The sequence below is a fragment of the Pinus tabuliformis genome, chromosome 8 (genome assembly GCF_031772625.1).
Source record: "Pinus tabuliformis cultivar Carrire ecotype Pingquan chromosome 8, CPIR1, whole genome shotgun sequence".
Lineage (NCBI taxonomy): Eukaryota > Viridiplantae > Streptophyta > Pinopsida > Pinales > Pinaceae > Pinus > Pinus tabuliformis.
Window position 1 is genome coordinate 889845165 of NC_142294.1, and position 19687 is coordinate 889864851.

General features: G+C 37.8%; 1 protein-coding gene across 1 annotated transcript; it reads right to left on the reverse strand.

Moving 5' to 3' along the window:
* Positions 1-5282: 5282 nt before the first annotated feature.
* On the reverse strand, positions 5283-18297 carry LOC149238404 (uncharacterized). The gene is made up of 5 exons (XM_089366973.1): positions 18061-18297; positions 6271-6395; positions 6006-6092; positions 5820-5912; positions 5283-5647 (listed from the first exon to the last, which is right to left on the reverse strand). The coding sequence occupies exons 2-5, from the start codon at positions 6316-6318 to the stop codon at positions 5450-5452; spliced, it is 426 nt and encodes a 141-aa protein (XP_089223099.1). The 5' UTR covers positions 6319-6395; positions 18061-18297; the 3' UTR covers positions 5283-5449.
* Between the last annotated feature and the right edge of the window lie 1390 nt (positions 18298-19687).

Sequence of the window (19687 nt, forward strand, 5' to 3'; positions counted from 1 at the left end):
AGTTGTCCTGAGTGACAGAAGTTGTTCCTAGCAGCAAAACAGCAAGGAAGGGGTGACGCAGTGCCTACATCATCAAGTTTGGGCCAATAAGAGGTTGCGTAGAGGCTTAGGGAGGCAAAGATAGGCTCACGCAGAGCCATGAAGAGGCCAGAAGGGCTGACACAGTTGGCCTAGGGAGCTATTTTGTCGGTGTTGGGACTGCGCAGAGCCTAGGAACTCTCACGTTCAGGTTGCAGGGGTTTAGGAGGTTGTGGATAAGTTGCAAAGTGGAGCTAGTGGGGTACTGTTGTCAGAATAGTACCTAATAGGGCAAGGCCAAGGAGGAGGGAGTTGCTATTGATGGTTTCTAGCCGACAAATCTGGATCAGTTGTGCACTTGTATAGACGATCAGAGCAGGGGGCATCTCGACATCGGCATAAGGATTTCCAGAAGGGAAATCGAGGCTCAGAGGGAGTCACATCGAGAACTTCCAAGAGGGAAGTAGAAGAGCAGCAGAATGGCACTACACGGAGTAAGAGACCATGACAGACTAGACGGAGCCTCAAACTTTGTAGTCTGGAAGGCCAGAATCTTATCTGTACTTGACAGAAATCGTGTCAAGCACTTCGCCTTAAAGACGATAGTGGTCCCAGTTGACCCAACTAACAATGACAAGTATGAGGAAGCAATGGCGAGGGCCAAAAGTATCATTCTTGACGAGGTCAAGGATCATATAGTACCACATATTGCCAAGAAGAATACGACACGGGAGATGTGGGAGCCCCTGACCAATTTGTATCAACATACTTCTGTGCAGAGTAAGATGCTCTTAGAAAATCAACTACGTCATACCAGATGCAGAAGGGAGAACATATCGACACCTTCCTCGGTTGATTGAACGAGATCCGAGATCAATTGACTTCCATAGGGGCCACACTAGATCCAGAGTTGATGGTGAGAACAACCCTGAATGCAGTCTCAAAAGACTGGGAGGTGTTTGTCTAGAGCATATTTGGCAGGGCAACCCTTCTAGATTGGGAGGAAATGTGGGCGGCTCTTCGCCAAGAAGAGATTAGGAGGGTGACCAAGACGGGAAGCAGTAGTAAGGGGACAAGAATCAAGAAGGAGGAGGAGGATTTTGCCCTAGCATCTGAGGGAAAGTGGGAGAAACTGAAGAAGAAGGACCTCTCCAAGGTCAAATTCTTCCATTGTGGGGAGCTGGGTCATTATGCGACCCAGTGTCCAAGGAAGAAGAGTAAGGGAGAGACCTCCGAGACAAAGGCAGTGCCAGCAAGGCCAAAGATGGAAGTGGAGACAGACGTTGATTGTGCCATGAGTGCTCATGTGCCACTTCAAAAGAAGTGGGGAGACTTCAAGCTGCAGTCAGGCGAACTATAGGCGATGAGGCGCAGGATCCTCGAGGTACCCAGCCTCTTGGATTAGACCTTGCTACGGAACCCCGAAGAGGAGTAGCAGTACTGGAGATGTCAGTAGAGACAAATGCGAATGGAGCGACAGAGGGAGCTAAAGTGTAGGATTCCCAGGACAACGCGAGGCTAGCAGGCTGCAACGGTGCGAGATGCATGGGAGTGTTTCACTAGTGCAGGATAGCACAGATAGGTTTGCATCGGTGATAGATGCAAGGAGTTGTTGCAGCAGCGCAAAGGTTAGAGAGGGAGAACTTATCAGCGATAGAGGGAGCTTCAGCATCGTGAGTGTTTTTAGCCTAACGGAGATGTTAGAGTTGGGAGATTATTTACTTACTTCTCAGTAACTGGGTTGCAGTGCAACAATTAGCAGTGGTAGTGCTATGGGCAACATGATGCAGCATGATGAGAAGGTTTGTAGTGTAGATGCAACAGTGGTAGTGGCAGGGCCATGGGCAGTAGCACAGATGCAGATGGAGTTACAGTATCGATGCAGTAGTGGCAGTGGCAGGGCCATGGGTAGTAGTACAGGATGTAGCAGTGCAGAGGATGTTGGGTAGCAGGCCTAGCATCAACACAGGGACCGATGCCGGATGATCACAGTGATGCTTAGTGAGGAGTATTACTAGAGCACAGTCCTCGCTAAGAGGGAGTGTTGATTTGGGGTAGGATCAGATGTGCTCTAACCACAAAAATTGGTGGAGAGGCTAAGGCACATGAAATCACCAATACCCAGAAAGGGTTTGGGCAGATTCTAAACAGTTTGGGAGATATTAAAATAATTAATATTTTTAATAGAGTCCCTAAGTCTAAACTTAGGGAAAATAAAATATTAATGTGAATTAATATAAAACTGTGTTAGAATGGTCCAAAAGTCATGGATCAAGCTAGATCTAATCTTAGCCGTTGATTAGGGACTTAATCTCGGTTGTTGATTTGTCAATGAGAAAAGTATAAGAGGAGGTTTGAGGGTTACTTGGAGAACACACCAAGAGATCAAGATTTCAACTTTCTAGGGTTGGGTTTGTTGAAAAAGTTGAGAGAGTGATCTAGAGTTGCAACTAAGGAGTAGTGAATACAGAAGTAGAGAGGCAGAGATAGTGTTGGGAGGATTAACGCAATAGCCGAGAAAGCTGACGTAGAGGGAAAAAGCCGGAACTGTCAGGAATTGTTAGAACTGCCGGGAATGCTGACGCAGAGGGCAGAAGCCTGAACTGTCGAGAACAGCCAGAACTGCTGAGAACAGCCAGAACTGCTGGGAACTGTCGGAACTGCCGGGAAAGCTGACGTAGAGGGTAGAGGGCAGAAGCCGAAACTACTGGGAATAAACAGAACTACCGGGAACTGCCAGAACTGTTGGAAAAGCTAACGCGGAGGGCAAAAGCCGGAACTGCCGATATTTTTCTCTATTGGGTGAGCCGGATTTGGCACCCAGATTGTATTCTGAAACTGCTTAATAAATCAAACCCTTAGATAACTGCATCGGTTGTCCCGCATTGGGTTTTTTCGGGGACAATAGTCCAAAAATAACGTTGTCATTTGTGTGCTTGTTTCTGTTTCCTTCAGTTGATGATCTATAATGTATTGAGCATGTACTTGTGTTTATTTTCAGTATTTACATGGTAAACAACTTGTTAATTAATCAAAACAAGTAGGAAGGAATAAATCAAATAGTACATGGAGGGTTTCTAACTGTTAGACTTAGAAACCTCAACAGTTTCTTCTCGAGAATTCAGGAGATTATGTTGAGGCTTCTGGAGACTCCAGATAGCTTCCTTAAGAAGACACTGACAACTAGAATCTAAAAACTTCATGAACATGTATAAAAGTCATTTGATGTCAATGTAAAGTTCAAGTTGTGCGTTGTGTTATTTGTGTTTTTTGATATGGTATCAGAGCTGAGGGTTTCGGTTTAGTTGCAGTGTTGTGGAGCCGTGACGCTGTATGTGGAGGACGCCAAGGTTGGTGCAATCGTGTGAAGATTGGTGAGGTTGTTTTGTGCCTGTTGACCATTAGATTAGTCTGCTACGATGAAGAATTCACTACAACAAAACCGGCGATTTGCGCCAGATTTAGCGCTAGATTTTAGTGCATTTTTTTTGTAATTGTGATGAGCAACCTGGCGCTAAATCTGGCTCTATTGTACAATTTTTAAAGCGTTCTTTTTTGCACCTGATTTTGCATCCTTTTTCACGCTAGATTTTGCATCATTTTTTACATCAAACTATGCATCATTTTTTGCGTCAAATTTTGAACCAAGATTTGCATCTTATTTTATAACAGGTTTTGCTTCTAGTTTTGTGTCATTTTTTGCATCTATTTTTCATTCTCTTTTGCTTCCTATTTTGTGTCATTCTTTGCTTCCATTTTTGCACCATCATTTGCATCAAGTTTACACTGTATTTTGAATCCAATTTAACGTCTTTTTATGCATCCATTTTGTGTCAGTTTTTGCATCTAGTCTTACGCCAGGTTTTGTATCTAGTCTTACACTAGTTTTTGCTTCTATTTTTGCACCAGCTTTGGTGCCTATCTTTGCACCATGTGTTGAATTTGATTTAGCACCAAATTTTGCATCCATTTTTGTGCCCATTTTTGCATCTTTTTTTGGACCATTTTTTACATCCACATTTACGTTTGATTTGTCTCCATTTTTCCCATCTCATTTTGCACCATATTTTGCGTCATTTGTTTCATCCAATTTTGCATCATTTTTAACACCATCTCTTGCATCTAATGTTACATCATTTTGAGCATCCAAATTTGCATTTATATTTGCATCTTATGTTGAGTCATGTGTTGTGTCCACCTTTGCATCTTATTTTGTGCCTAATGGTACATTCAATTTAGAGCCATTTTTTACGTCTACTTTTGTATTTGTTTTTGCACCAAGTTTTGCATCCAATTTTAAGCTATTTTATGCCCCTTTTTGCACCATTTTTTTGTGTCTACTTGTGTCCAATGTTGCACCATTATTTACACCGACTTTTTCATCCAATTTTGCATTTTTTTGGTGTCTAGTTTTACATCGTTTTCACCATCCAAATTTGCATCTTTTTTTGCCTCATTTTGTGTCCACATTTGCATATAATTTTGTGTCTGAGTTCGAGCCTAAATTTGCATGTGATTAGGAATCATTTTTTACATCCAATATGGCATCCTTGGTTTCACCTTTTTTCAGCCCCATTTTGCATCTTGTTTTATGTCTTTTCTTACATCTTTTTTTTTTCCTTTTTTTCACCCAAGTTTGCATCCCAAATTTACACCATTATTTGCATCATCATTTGGCATATTAATTTGTAACGTTTTTTGCTTCTTTTTAACGCTCAACTTTGCATCTTATTTTACATCTAGTTGTTGTCTTTTTTTGCATCTAATTTGGTGCCCATTTATGTGTCCTTGTTTTTGCCCAATTTGATATCCTTTTGTATGCCATGTTTTGTTCCCTTCTTTGTGTCAACTATTGCACAATTTTTCACTTCTAATTTAAAACACTTTGTATGTCAATTGTTTGCATTTTGTATTAATTTCTAGTTTAACATCCAATTTTACTTTCAATTTTGCATCCATGGTTACATCCGCATTTGACTTCTTATATAGAGTATATTTTTCTTTACATATATGACCCCCTTTATAGATTCATAGTGAAATATATGATAGTTTCTAAATATCATTAAAGCAGATATCACAATTCAAAATCATTTGTAAAGAAATTTAAGAGAAATTGACAACATCCATCCAAAAAAATAACAATGTGTCATTAAAAATTTTCAAAACATGTATAAAATAGCAACATAATACTAATAAAATCAGTATTATTTTTAATCAAAACAAGTAAAATTCAAATATGATTAACAAATCAAAATATTTCATGAATATCGTTATTCTACGATAAATTAACAACTTACATAAATCAAACTCATCGTATGATTACAAAATCAAAATGTCTCATTGATATAGGGTAAATTCACAACACCCATCTAAACATAACAATGTCATTCTACACAATAATTTCTTCATAAAAAACAATGCATGTGCATGCCTAGCTACCACCACCAAGATCATCCTCATGATCATCTTGACCATCCTCATTACTCTGATCCACATCATCACCAACACCGCAACTATCATCATCATCTCCTCCGTCACCACCATCATCCTCATCCTCATCCTCATCATCTCCTGATATATGTTGAACATAATTTGGATCATCGTCTTGGTAATCATTACCTATAGCATTCTGAGAAAAAAAATCAATATTACATGTTAGTATTAATTACATAACACAACACATGTTTTTGTTATACAATGTTAACCATAAAATGAGGTAAGATATAATATCTAATAGTACTAAAAAATAAAATGAAAATATGGTTTAAAAGTATATTGGAAATCCAACTAAGATTACATACCATAGAGTCCATCCAAACAACAAATTCAACCCATCTCTTTTGCTGCAGCACCTCCTTTTCCAAATGATTTGGAGGTCTTCCATATTTTAGTTCCTATCAATCAGTAAATAGGGAGAAATTAGATAACAATGACTTTCTTCTAGTACAAAATTTATTAAAAAAATATCACATGTTTAATATACTTACAAAGGTTGTTATCAGTGCTTTTAAACCTTTCTGGCCACTACGATGAGTGACTTTTGTCTTGGTTAACCTCGCCTTGGATGCCTTGTCCTTAAACATAAACCAATTCAATTTATTTTCACACAAATACTTATAAGTATTAATACATTCTAAATAATGTTTAATGAAAAATTCAATACCTGAATTTTTATTTCATATATCTTATTTATAACATTTTAATGATTACAATAATACTCTTGTTACCAGATATTGTCAGAAGAAATCTTACAAGACCGCTACCTAAGAACATTGGACAGTTGAATGCATTAGTTAACATGTTTGAAGAATTCTATCTTCAAATCTAGATCCATCTCATGTGATTCCCGTATGTGGTATAAATTGTCTTGAAGGTACCTGCATCATTCGACACAAAGCTATTCAGCACAATCGTTAACAAAAAACATCACAACTGCACAATATGAACGGTGCATCAAAATTGGCATTCACACGTCTAAGGTCTTTTTGGCATATCTGGTGTGGGTATAAAAGGTTTCCATTAAATCTCGTAAGCCTTTTTAACTATTATAAATAAACCACTAAAGTAAAACAAACAAATCAGTTATAAGAACTGAAAAGAAAGCTTGAAAAAAAATTAACATTTTCTAAAAGGCAAACACTAGAACACACTTCCAAATACTTTTCCTAAAATACTTCTTCAACCTGGCATCAAATTTGAAGGGCATGGTCATATTTCAATATGAAGTCATACTATATTTTCAACCCTTCTATGTTGGCAAGTTAAAACTAATGTTCCACCAAGACTCCGGGATAGGGAGATGCATCTCTGGGGTGATGCACAGGGGGGGCGTGTGAGAGTACCCTCAAATTTTAGGTAAAATTAGGGGGCAGGGGGATATGGGGGTATATAATTTTTTTAATATATATATATATATATATATATATATTCAATAATGAAAGCATAAATACATTGATCCGTACATGATTGAATTAAATAATGAAATACAGTGATCCATACTCATCATTCATACTAATACATACATCATTCATTCATACACCACGAGATTCAATAATGAACTAGATTGATCCATATTCATCATTCATTATTCAACATTCTAGAATCTAAATTGATTTAAAAATTAAATTCATCATTCATCATTCTAGATTCTAAATTGATTTAAAATTTAAATTCGTGATTCTAGAATCTAATTAGTACTAACCAAAATAGACTATAGTAGATACTTAAGCCTGAAGATTGGAATAGTAAATTGATATAACTCAAACTCAAAAAAAGTAAAGAGTGAAAGTCAAAGAATCAGTCTAAGGTCATCCATATCTAAAGTCAAGACTAAAAAGTTAAAACTGACGATTAAAAATGGCCAATGAGCATTTTAGGAGTGCCATGGAGGAGGAGGTGCAATAGTTAACTGGTAAGTCAAATAGTGCTGCGCAGCAAGCTGAGTAGACATAAGCTTGGTAACTCGAATGAGTGAGTTAGAGATTGCAAATTAGTTTAGGTTTTGATATTTGTTATGTGTTGTTCTTTTTAATTTTAATTTTTTTTATGGTTGTTTTATAATTTTTTTTAATTTCTATATTACAACAGTTACTAGAAAAAAAATTAAGCAGAACATGGGAAGGGGCAGAATTTAAAAACTATTCTAATCCATCAAAACAATCTGCTGCTCAATCTAATATTATCGGGTTAATCCTAATCATCAAGTTTAGCATCTAATGCTTATCACTATGTAGCAAAGTTGCCAGACTTGGTTGGGCTGGGACTTGGCAAGACTCAACGACTCAGCACAGACCCAGCAAAGAGAAAAAAACTCAAAACATGGTAAATTTTGAGCACAAACCAATCCATATAAGTTATAAAACCACAATCTATGCAGAATTTCAAAAGATTATCTCATAAAATACGATGACACAACATTTGACACTCGATATTTGTATGCAAAATAGTGAACTGAAATTCCACGATCAAATTCACAAATAGTACTCCATTCAGCTACATAACTCATAGTTTCATAACATAATTAGATAATCAAGGTAGACAATGTCTCCAAGTCCAATCTCAAGCCTCATTCATGACTACAAAGATGCCAAGAATAAGCCCTCAAGGAGTTAGCCAAAATCTCTAGACTGAAGCAATAATTGTGGTGCAAACGTATTTGGTGTTTCCATTAGAGATAATGAAACACTAAAGAGACCCTGAGTCTCTTCATCAAGCCTGTAGGATGACATCCCATCCTACAGGCCTACTAGTATAAACTTTAAAAAAAATGCAAGTTGATAAACTAAACAGTAAAACCTGAATGTGTAATTGCCCACTTACCTGAACTTTGAATGCTGAGAGGGTGAGACGACTTTACTCAGCAGCTAGTGATCATTGATGATGCTAAAGCCTCCTTCAATTTCCCTCATAAATGATGATGAACTCAACCCGCTCACAGTGACAGCACACAGCACTCTTCTAAGGAAGAAATGGCTCTTAAAAATATATGGAATGATAAAGAATAAGGGGAGAAATGTCTTTATAAAGACTTCCTGCCCTCTCAAACACTTCATTTCCCTCCTAAAAATCACAAGTGTGGGGTATTTTTGGTCACTGTCATTGGGTCAGCTAAGCCTGGGTCAGACTCCCGAATCTAGCAAGTCTGGCAAGACTCCGCTAAGCCAAAGGGGAGCCTGCCAGGGGAGTCGCTGGGGAATACTCGGTCCAGAGCTGACTTGGCAAGACTCAGCCAGACTCAGGAGACTGGGAAGAGTATGAAGCACTGCTATGTAGCCAAAGGATATATGCATTTTATGGTACTTGTCTACAACTAGATAAGCAAAATTGTTGGGCAATCCAAATAGAAGTCTTCTACATTTGCATAAATCTACAGGACATAACAAAGAGGACTGAACCATCTATCCAAAATGAACCAAGTAAAATACAAAACTTTGAGTCGACTCAGCCAATGCAACAATTTCATTATTTTGTAGATTCTTTTACTTTTACATAAAAAAAACTAGTTTGCATTGTTGTTTTTTTTTCTATGTGGTTCATGAACCCCGGAGATCGGTGACCGCTACATCCCCAAAATATTTGTACCAGGCAGATCCATCTGAAGTGACCACTTACTGCCTGCGCAACCACGGAGCCTAGCCTCGAGAGTGTTGACAGCATCGAACCCATGCCCTCTCAATAACAAAGCTGCTTTATTGACAAGACTCGACCAATTGAGCTAACCCTAGGGGCTTAGTTTGTATTGCTGTTACAGTAAGAAACAAAAATATTTATCACTTTCTGTGATTATATTACCAATTTTTTGCAACCAAAATATTGATGATGGTGCACAAAGCATTTTTTGTAAACTATGAAGTTAAGTTTAGTTGTGCAAAAGTTTGTAAAGAGCCTCTCAGAAGCCAATCCCTGCGAGCTGGAATCAACCAGGGCATTATCAAACTCATTCCTATGGCAAAAGACCTAGTGCTAAACACCACCTGGAGACCCATAACTCTTTTAAACACCTTTTAAAAAATCTTGGCCAAGGCATCTGCCTTGTGCATCAAGCATATTCTTCCAAAGAGCATTCGCCTAGAACAAACAAGGTCTATTTGTGGGCAATATATCCTTGACAATTTCAATGCAGTCTTTAAAGGCATAGAATGTGCCCATCATACTAGCCTCAATGGCTTGTTTGTCAAAATAGACTTTGAGAAAACTTATGACCGGGTGAAGTGGTCCTTCATTCAGCAACAAGTGACAGCAAGGAGGCAATCAATCAGCAGCTCCACTGAAGGTTGAGCTGAGGAAGATAGCTCTTAATTGCCCAAAGCAGAACATGGCCCCCCTCAAAAGGGGTGCTTTTGGGCTTGGTGCTCTTGATTAAATGGTAGTTCCAAACCCTTATATATAATAGAGCCCAATGGAAACATCGCAATTCGCTCATTCCTGAAATCCTAAAAATTGTTATGTCTGATGCATTTTGAGTGGAATCTGAAATTTACTTTCTCCATATGAAATAAAATGAGGTCAGAACCACTCTCAAACATCCTAAGTCAATTAATAGGGCCCTAGGGTTGAATGTTGAGCTTTCCCACTCATAAATTATTGTTTCAAGCAAAATTAAGGGGGAGCACCTAGCCCTTTTTTAGGGGAGCTGCCCAGAAGCACCCCTTTTGGGGAAACACATCCCCACAGTAGGGAAACGTTTCCCCCTGCGTCTCCCTAAAAGGGGGCGTGGGGAAACGTGTCCCTGAGCATCTTCCCATCCTAGGTGTGTGGGAAGCGTGGATACGTGCACCCCACCATAGGGGACACATCCTCATGGAACACTGGTTAAAATAAACTATTGTTTTCTTACAAAAGCAAAAAATGGATCAAAATTTTAACTATTTCGTATTTTATGTTTAGCACAATTGCAAGTCGTGTGGTAGTACTAAAATAGGATAGATAAACAGCAGTGTTTTTTATAATCACTACATAGTCGAATTCCTATCAATCTTATGTGGAAATGATGTAGCTTGAAGTATCTAAATGCAGTACCAAAGTAGAATTGATACCAATAACCAAACAAGGCAGTGACAGCACAAACAAAATTTGTTGTAGCATCAAACTACAGAACTGTATTATCTAAATTTTTTCCTGGTAGCACTCTCATTTCCGTAAAATGTTTTTAATTCCAATGAACAAAGACTTGCCTGACTCGATAACGAAATTGTGTTCCTTTGACATCAAGGATTTAGAAAAGGATTTAGAAAAGGATTTAGAAAAGAATTTAAAAAGAACCAATCATAGTAGAAGGATCATTACAGGATCTAAATACTAAAAAATAATCACCATAAAAGAACACTAAACATTAAAAGTTAAAACTAAAGATTGGAGTATCTAAAGAACAGAACCTAATTATTGACAAAAACTAGACATTAAATGAAGGATCGTGGGATCTATGACCCAGTGCCGATAAGAATACAAAATCAACTTCTGCATTCCCCTCATGACCCATCTGGATATGGACTTAAGGAGACCAGAACCAATCTTAATAGATTAATTACAGGATGTAACTGCACAAGCCTAGTACTCCATGAGTCTATCCCCCATCTGCTTATACTAGATATAAACAACACGTTTGTAGAAAGTTAGAAAAATACATTGTACAATCAGGTTGAACTCAATACAGATTCAATTGGACCTACAACACATTCCAGCCACAAAGCTGGAAAGAGCACAATAAAAATAAAAGCAAACATTGAATCTTATCACTGTTGTGGATTTTGTCCTTAGAATGACATGAGACATTCCAAATATGATGCCCAATCTGATATGTTGGCTCTTCTAGCATGGATGCAAAGAGAAAGCAATTACAGTACTTGATCTGTTTTTTATAATATAAGACTATATTTTGCTAAGAAAACAAAGGTATACAAAAAAGCCCACATGCATTACATATCGAATATCATTCCTTCGGGAAATCCCTAAAAGCCAAGTGTATGTGGAGACTAATATCAAAAGAGGACCTCTGGAATCAGATTCACATTCAGAGATATATTGAGCCCAATTCAGCAGAAGACTGGATTGGAAACCCAAACAAGTCAATCAACAATGCATCCATATTATTGAAAGTACTGACTATAACATTCCCTTTAATAGGCAGATTGCTGGCATGGAAGGTTTGCAATGAGGCTAAGGCGAAGATCAGTATAGACCCATGGATAAGCAGTGGAGCTGAGTACAAGCTGCCAGAAGCAGTGATAAACTCTCTTCAATCTAGACCAGGCAGCTGGACCAGGAAACTCCTCCATTTGCCAGCAGGATTGGAATAGCGCTGAACAGAGAGACGACTCAAAGGCCAAGAAAATATTCAATCAAAAGGATTTATAAACAAATCAAAAGTGTGCCATGCCTATATAAAAGACTCTGATGATGAACATGTCTGGTCTAAAATCCAGCCTTGGGGATTTACACTCCAAAGTTAGGATAAGAATCGTGTACCCTGGACAGACCAGAATGCACACTCTCATGGTGGAAGCGCATCTGGATAAGAACCTTTCAAAAGTTCATTATTTACATGCAGTTGGCAATCTTAAATAGAGCACCCACATAGGAAGTTCTTAAGAGAAGAAATGGATCAAGTCCAAGCAAATGTATCATGTGTAAAAGAGTTGAAAAGAACATAGACCACTTACTGATATTCTGTCCTTAATAAAGGAAATCTGGATGGTTTGACAAGGATAAAGGACTGTGGACAAGGAGGTTATGCTGAAGAGTGCTCTAAAAAGTGGTAGCAAAACTCAGTCCTCAAAGGCCTTCCTCTAATAGTATCATGGGGAATCTAGAAAGATAGAAATGTTGAAATCTTTGAAGACAGGTATATAACTCTTTCAATGTGCCTTCCAAGGTCAGTCAATCTTCTCAAACTTCAAAGCTTTTTCATCAACCCCAACACAGAAAAAGTTGATTCGTGCTCCTATGGACAAATCTGGAACATGGGGATTACTTTGATGGAGCTAGTCAAGGTACCCCCCAAAAAAGGGAAGCCATACGTGTTCTCTATCTCAATAACTCTCATTGTATCATATTTAACAAAGATTTAGGTGAGGATCAAATAACTACACCGAGCTTATTTCCCTAACAATACTCTAAAAGCGAGCAGCCCACAATGGCATTTAAAAAAATACCAGTGTTTGTTGGCTCATTGTTGTTAGATAGTGTACCCCAGATCATCTTCTACTAGGTTGGAGCACACATAGCAGATCTGGGCACCTTATATTACAGCAGCATTACACGAATCCATGCAGCATTAAATTCCAAACAGCATAATGATCTGTTGGTGAGAATGCAGCAATAAATAGACAGTAGGAGCACATCACAAATTTTACTATTCCAGCAATAAGGGCACACACATGCATGTATGGACCAGCCATAAAAAGAATAAGATAATTTTATCATTATACTTCAGGTTAAAGATAAAGTGCTAAAGTTAGATGAGTCAGTTCTGTTTTATTTTTCAGTCTTTCTGAATTCATTTTTTATCAGTTAGATAGAGCACAGATCCAGAGATCTAAGTAATATATCTATTTTTATAAACCCTAGGTGTCACTTATAAGAAAGAGTGAGAGTATGGATCTGTAATAGGGTTAGTTTCAGTTCTTACACAAAATCCTTTCTAGCAGATTTTTATTCAGCAGTATTGGAATAGCAGTAACAGCTGTTTTTGACATTGATCTGTGTGTTCCAATGTATGTATTCCAACTGTGTTTGTAGATTTTAGTGAGATTCAGATTGCAGTTTTGATTAGCCTTTAAATTTAGACAGTGTTAGTTTCCACTAGAAGAAGAATCTGTTTACAATGAGTTAGACAAAAATTCATAATGGTATCAGAGAAAGGTTTGTTGAAACATTCTAAAAATCCTTGAATAGATAGTAGGACTGCTACCTATGAAAGGGAGCTGTCAGGAGGCTCCAGGGATCGGATGCTGTGATCCATGCTTGAGAAAAGCACAGTGAAGTTTCAAGTTGTCGGGTTCTTTGTTAGGCTGCTGATCTGTCTTAACTTTCGTTTAGGCGATATTCCAATGCAGTAGTATGGCTACAGTCAATCTCAAATACATGGACAGATTGGAAGGTCCCTCTTAACTTCATCCCAGGGAAGTCTCAGGTAACCAGCCTGCATCCATCTTAACTACAGATCTTCCAAGCATTTGGCGGGATCAAATTTCTTTTCACTCTAAAAGAGGTTTGCACCTCAATAGATTTGATCCCTCTCGACACTCGATAGATCTGGAGTTAAGATGGATCTAGAGTGAGAAATTATTCTTACATAAGAATACCATTAGCAAAACCATGGGTTGTCAAAACCACCAACAATAAATTGACTATTTTACCTCAAGTTTATTTTAATTATTAATTTTATTTTTTATTTTATTTTTTTTTTAATTTTATTTCATTTCCATTTTATGCAATTTGACTGAGTCAAAATGTTTACATATCAAGACACGACATTACAACATCTCTTCCATACCAGGCTGGTGAGCGCCTCTAGGCACAAAGATATTGTTGGAGTAGGATTTGTCTAACTTCATTGAGAAACTGGTTGTAGAGCCTCCCAAACCTGTGTAATTAGTAAATCATAAAAAGAAGATGGCCAAGGTCAAGTGAGTCATACTTGAATCTATGAAGGATCATTAGATCCCTCACATCACCAAAAAGACCACAATAAAGTACATGTTTGATGCTCTAGTCACTCTATCAGAGTGAGAACAACAAACAGAAGACATTCCTAAGAAATAAGCTTAATCCCTGCAAATGAGTAAAAGGATATTGTAGTTTCCTACTTAATGAAGATTATTGATCTCCATGATCAGCTTGCAGCAATTGAGAGGAGGTGAAGGGTGAAAAGCTAGTACTCATTGCATTAAATAGGTCCTGTTCTTTTTGGAAACTTTTTGGCTATGACATCTAGGCCAAAAAAAAGTTAAAACTTCCCATTTTGAAGAGGCTATGGAATGACTTCAACTAGAAGGAGCAGAATGTTGTCCCCATTAGTAAGACGAAGAAGGGCAACAAGAAAAGAGGAACTAAGAAGGGTTAAAAAGGGAAGAAAGAGAAGCCAGGTTCTTGTAACCAGGGAAGGAAGGACTTGAGCCACATCAAGTGCTTCAAGTGTCAAATGTTTGGGCACTTCGCTTCCAATGTCATCAAAAGAAGGGGAAGGGAAAGCAACTTGTAAAGAGTACAAAAGCATCAGCTCAAGTGGATGAGCTTTCATCCAATCTCGAGATACACTTCTCAATGGTCTCATGCCTGTCATCTGACATCATGTCTGATGTGGACTGGTATGTGGACAGTGGAGCCTGCAAACATACAACCTCTAACAAGAGTACCTTTAGTAGAACTTGGTGATGATGCCACATATCCAGTTGCAAGAGTGGGATCCATCAAGTGATATCCTTAAGCTTACTAAGTTAATGATGTTTTGTATGTACCTAGCTTAACTAAAAATCTCTTTCCAATTTCAGTGATGATTATATGGCTAACTTTGAAGATCAACAAGTCCTCATCCTAAATTGCAAGGGAATCCTATAAGAACTTTAGGGTATGATAGTGACAACATGTGTGAGCTTTGACAAAAGAGACTAGGTCACTTGCACTAGTGAATGTTGCCAATCTTGAAAAACATGGTGTGGGCATTGCCAATCTTCAAGGCTGAGAAGAAAGGAGTGTGCAAAGGTTGTGCACTTGGCCAGCATGTAAAGGATGTTTTCCTGGCAGTAAACATAGGTCAAGAGGGGTTTCTGACCTAATCAACTCAAATGTATGTGGGCCCATCTCTTCAACTTCCTTATCAAGTAACATTTACTATGAATATTTTATTGATGATTCTTCTAGGAAGTCCTAGACTTAATTCACAAAAACCAAAGGAGTTTGATACCTTTTGCATGAAATCAAGAATCAAGAAAATGTTGATAGTTCCCTACAACCCTCAGTAGTTTGGGGCCTTGATTCATGATCTAGTTCTGCTCATGTATCTCTGTGTATAAACATGTCTCATCATTGTCTATATTTTGAATAGGTATCCTCACAGAATTTTGAAGGATAAGACTGGAGGAATTCAGAAGCCTCAAGTAACACATCTTTGAGTTTTTCAGTTTTCCTATCTACATTCATATTCCAGATGGGAAAAGGACCAAGTTGGAACCTTCTAGTTTGAAGGGCATTTTTGTAGGTTAGAGTGAAACCTCAAAAGCTTATAGAATATACATTCCATCTCAACATAAAGTAGTTGTGAGCAGAGATACCAAGTTTGAAGAAAATGCATGGTCCTCTAAGTCTCAAGAACCTCCAATAGTGACCATGGAGGCAGAAGAGCTTGGTATCCCAAAAACAGATCTGCAGAAATCAAAAAGATCATGAAATGCACACTTAGATCAGCAAGCTTTTGGAAGTGCAAGGGGTGCCTCTTTACCTTCAAGTTCAGCTAGAAAGCCTAGATGGCTAATCTAGACATTAAAAGAGGCAACAAAGTAAGTTGGTGCTCCAACTACTTCCCTTCAAATAAGCCACCCTCCTAAAAAGTTCCCTAGTTATGTTGCACTGATATCTTTCATTATTGAAACAAAACCTTCTAGTAACGGCACTAAGGAAGCAAGTACTGCAAAATGCCATGATGGAGGAATACATCTCCTCCTAAAGAATGATGGGTAGGAGATAGTGCCTAGACTAGTGGAGAAGTCAGTATTTGACTCTAGTTTTTCTTACAACAATCATGCATGGTTAAGCATGCACCAGATAGCAGCATATAAAACTGCAAAGCTCGGTTTGTGGCTGGACGGTTCTCCCATTAAAAAGGAGTTGACTATGAGGAGACTTTTGCTCTTGTTACTAAATATACCTCTATCAGATTTACTATGTCTTTCACAACAATCTTCCATTGGATTTTATATCAAATTTATGTAAAGACAACATTTCTTAATAGGTTGATTAAGGAGTTATATGAATAAACCAACCAAGAGGCTTTTAGGTGAATAGGCTTGAGACCCATGTTTACAAGTTGAAGTAGGCCCTTTATGAGTTGAAACAGGCACCATTTGCATGGCACTCCAAGATCGATGAGTAACTTTCAGATTTGGGTTTCACTGAGACAGATGCAGATTCTAATTTTTACAATTTGGTAGATCATTCTAATCTGCTTGTTTTAGTCCCATATGTAGACAATCTTACACTCACAGGAAGTTAAAAGGAATCCACAAACTGGTGCAGGGCAAAATTGGCAAGAGAATTTGTCATGACTTGAAGCACTACTTGCTGGCTCTAGGGGTGTAGCAAAGTGCAGGTGAAGTGTTCCTTGGACAGAAAAAGTATGTAATTGAAATTCTTAGAAGATTTCAAATGATGGACTGCAAACCCATGGCTACTCCAGTGTATGCAATTGAAATTCTGATGAGATTTCAAATGATGTACTGCAAACCCATGGCTACTCCCCTGTGGTAGTAAATCCATTGTACTTTGCTGATTCTAATTCAGATTTGATGAACATCTGTATACAGGGAATTGATAGGTTTCCTCATGTACTTAGTTAACACAAGGCCTAACATTTGTTTTGCAGTCAACACTTTCAGTACATGGTGCAGCCTAGGCAAGTTCATCAGGTTGCCACAAAACACAAGTTCTAATACTTGGAAGGGGGCAGTGCATTTTGCACTGAGATATGTTAGTGATGCAGCTTTTTATTCAATGATAATGGAATAGCATTAACAGGGGTTCTCGACAGTGATCTACATGTTCTGTGCATGTTTTCTAACTGTGTCCGTTTATAGGCTCAAACGACATTCAGATTACAGTTTCGATTAGCCTTTAAATTCAGACTGTGCTACTTTCCTGTAGGAGAAGAATCTGTTAAACAAGTGTTACTAAATTCATCAGTTGTTAGTAATTAATTGGATGAATGGCAGTAGTAGAAGATGAAATCAAACGTTCTGTCCGTTTTTATTTCAGAGTGCTTTGAACATGTCTACAAAGAATTAAATGGTGAAGCAGACACCTTGAGGAAGGAAGGACTACAGTTGGCTGAGGGTTCAAGGTTATGAAGTGAAATCAAGGATTGTCATATCTTACACGAACATATTTCTGCATCCTCGAATGGGGATTCTTATGACAGTCAGTATTCTGAAGATGATCCAAGTGCCTCAAAAGAAGAATTCTGAATTTTAGAGAAGTTACAGGACCCTTCAATCAATATCAATGCCTTCTTCAGGCTTAGCAAAGAATGTATATTTTCGTTCTGATATTTCTCGAAGCTTAAAGCATTTACAGAATGTATCTCTTTATACTCGGATGAAATAAAAGATTAGAAAAATTGAGGGAAAATATATCAATATCAATCGATATGTAAGCCAATAAATGCGCCAAAAAAAACACAGATTGAAAAAATATGCCTGCTGTGAGTCTGTGAAAGCAAATATAAGCAGCACCTCTTCTGGAAAATGTGAAGCGGAAATACAAAACAAAAAAGACATCGTGATAAGAGAATATGGGTTGAGAGGGACAAAAGAAATCAAGGCTTAGACTCACCTCTATCTGATTGCATATGAGGATCTGAACCAGCCGCATCGGTTATCCAAAAATGCACCTTTGTCCATGCACCGATCAAGTCAATCCGCCGCCTGGAAAGAAAAATAGCACAATGCAAATATTTGCAAATGCGTCTACCTGAAAAGGGGGCGTGGCGTAAGAGGCCCTCCTGAAACCCCTCGGAGAAGGATATATCTGCGGACCTGAAACCCTACATCCGATATAACAACCCATTTTAAGATATAAATGTTTTAAAAAGTTAAAAGCATTGTCGCCGACCCTGAAACCCTACATCGTATATAGAACTAGCATTTGCACAAACCGGTGCAACGTCATAGAAGTAGTGGGATATGGAAGTAGGTTTGTGCAACGTCATAGAAGTAGTGGGATATGGAAGTAAGTAAAAGTAATATTTTAGTAAAATGTTAAATATGTGTTGTATGAATTAATAATTTTATTATATAATTAATAAAAGAATTAATAGAGAAGGGTTATTATTTTAAAATTTAGGATATAATTATAAAAAAAAAATTGAGAGGAAATATTAGTTTTAAGATCAAAAAAATTAATTAAAAAGAGCGATAAATTTTAGGTTTAATTCTAAAGCCTCAATGCGAAAGGATTATATTAGAACATCCTAAAAAGTCTTTTAAGAAAAATGGCGATTAAAACCTTTTCCAAATAAATTTTAAAGGTTTAAAGCATAAATATAATAAAATCCGGCATATATATGTAAATAGTAATAAAGAGGTCGACCCCATAAAACTACCACGTTGCATATTGGGATCTCGCGAGTGGCGTTTTTGTTTTATTGTCCATGACCAAACTTCCGAAGCCTCTAACTTCCGACTTTATTTACACCATATCCATTCAATTTAATTATTTACACCATAACCATTGCAACTTTTAATGTCCATGACCAGACACACGTCTTTAAAACTTGTGATATGAAAGGTGTGACATGGCAACTGTGATATTATATTAAGGTGTGCTATGATGGAGCAGTCGAGTCTGCAACACGTATTGCAATCGAAGGTTTCAAAGTGACAAGGCTTCAAAAGTTGAGATATGGCGGATGCGATATTAATGGCCAAATGTGGAGAATTAATGGTTTTCGATAGAATAAACGCATTCATTATTACTAACGGTTTCTTGAGATTTCGCTCATAAAAGTCTTGGATTATTATGTAATCGGTTATTTTCTAAGTTATTCGCTCTGAATGTTAATTACTCTCACCCTTGTGTTTCTCTTGACAAGTCAGTCCCAACAAGCATAATTCAACAAAAATGTCTTGGTCGACCAAACCCATGAAGAAACCTGTTGTTCAACAACAATCAGTTGCTCTTCCCCCTAAGTTTGCAGAATTGCTTGCATTATTTACCGATACCACATGCACCTCAAACACCGGAACATCTACCTGGGAGGCCACATATCAACTTTTCGAAGATGAAGAGCCGAGAGTCACAGAAAGAGTAGTCATAGCCGAAGATTCATACCCAGTTTCTGATACTACATATAGTGATCTGGACAATTCATTCCTCCACAGAATTGTTGCTCAGCTGAACATCCTTCCTTACATGGATATGATCACATGTGTTGTTGACCATCTAAACATCGCTGACAGAA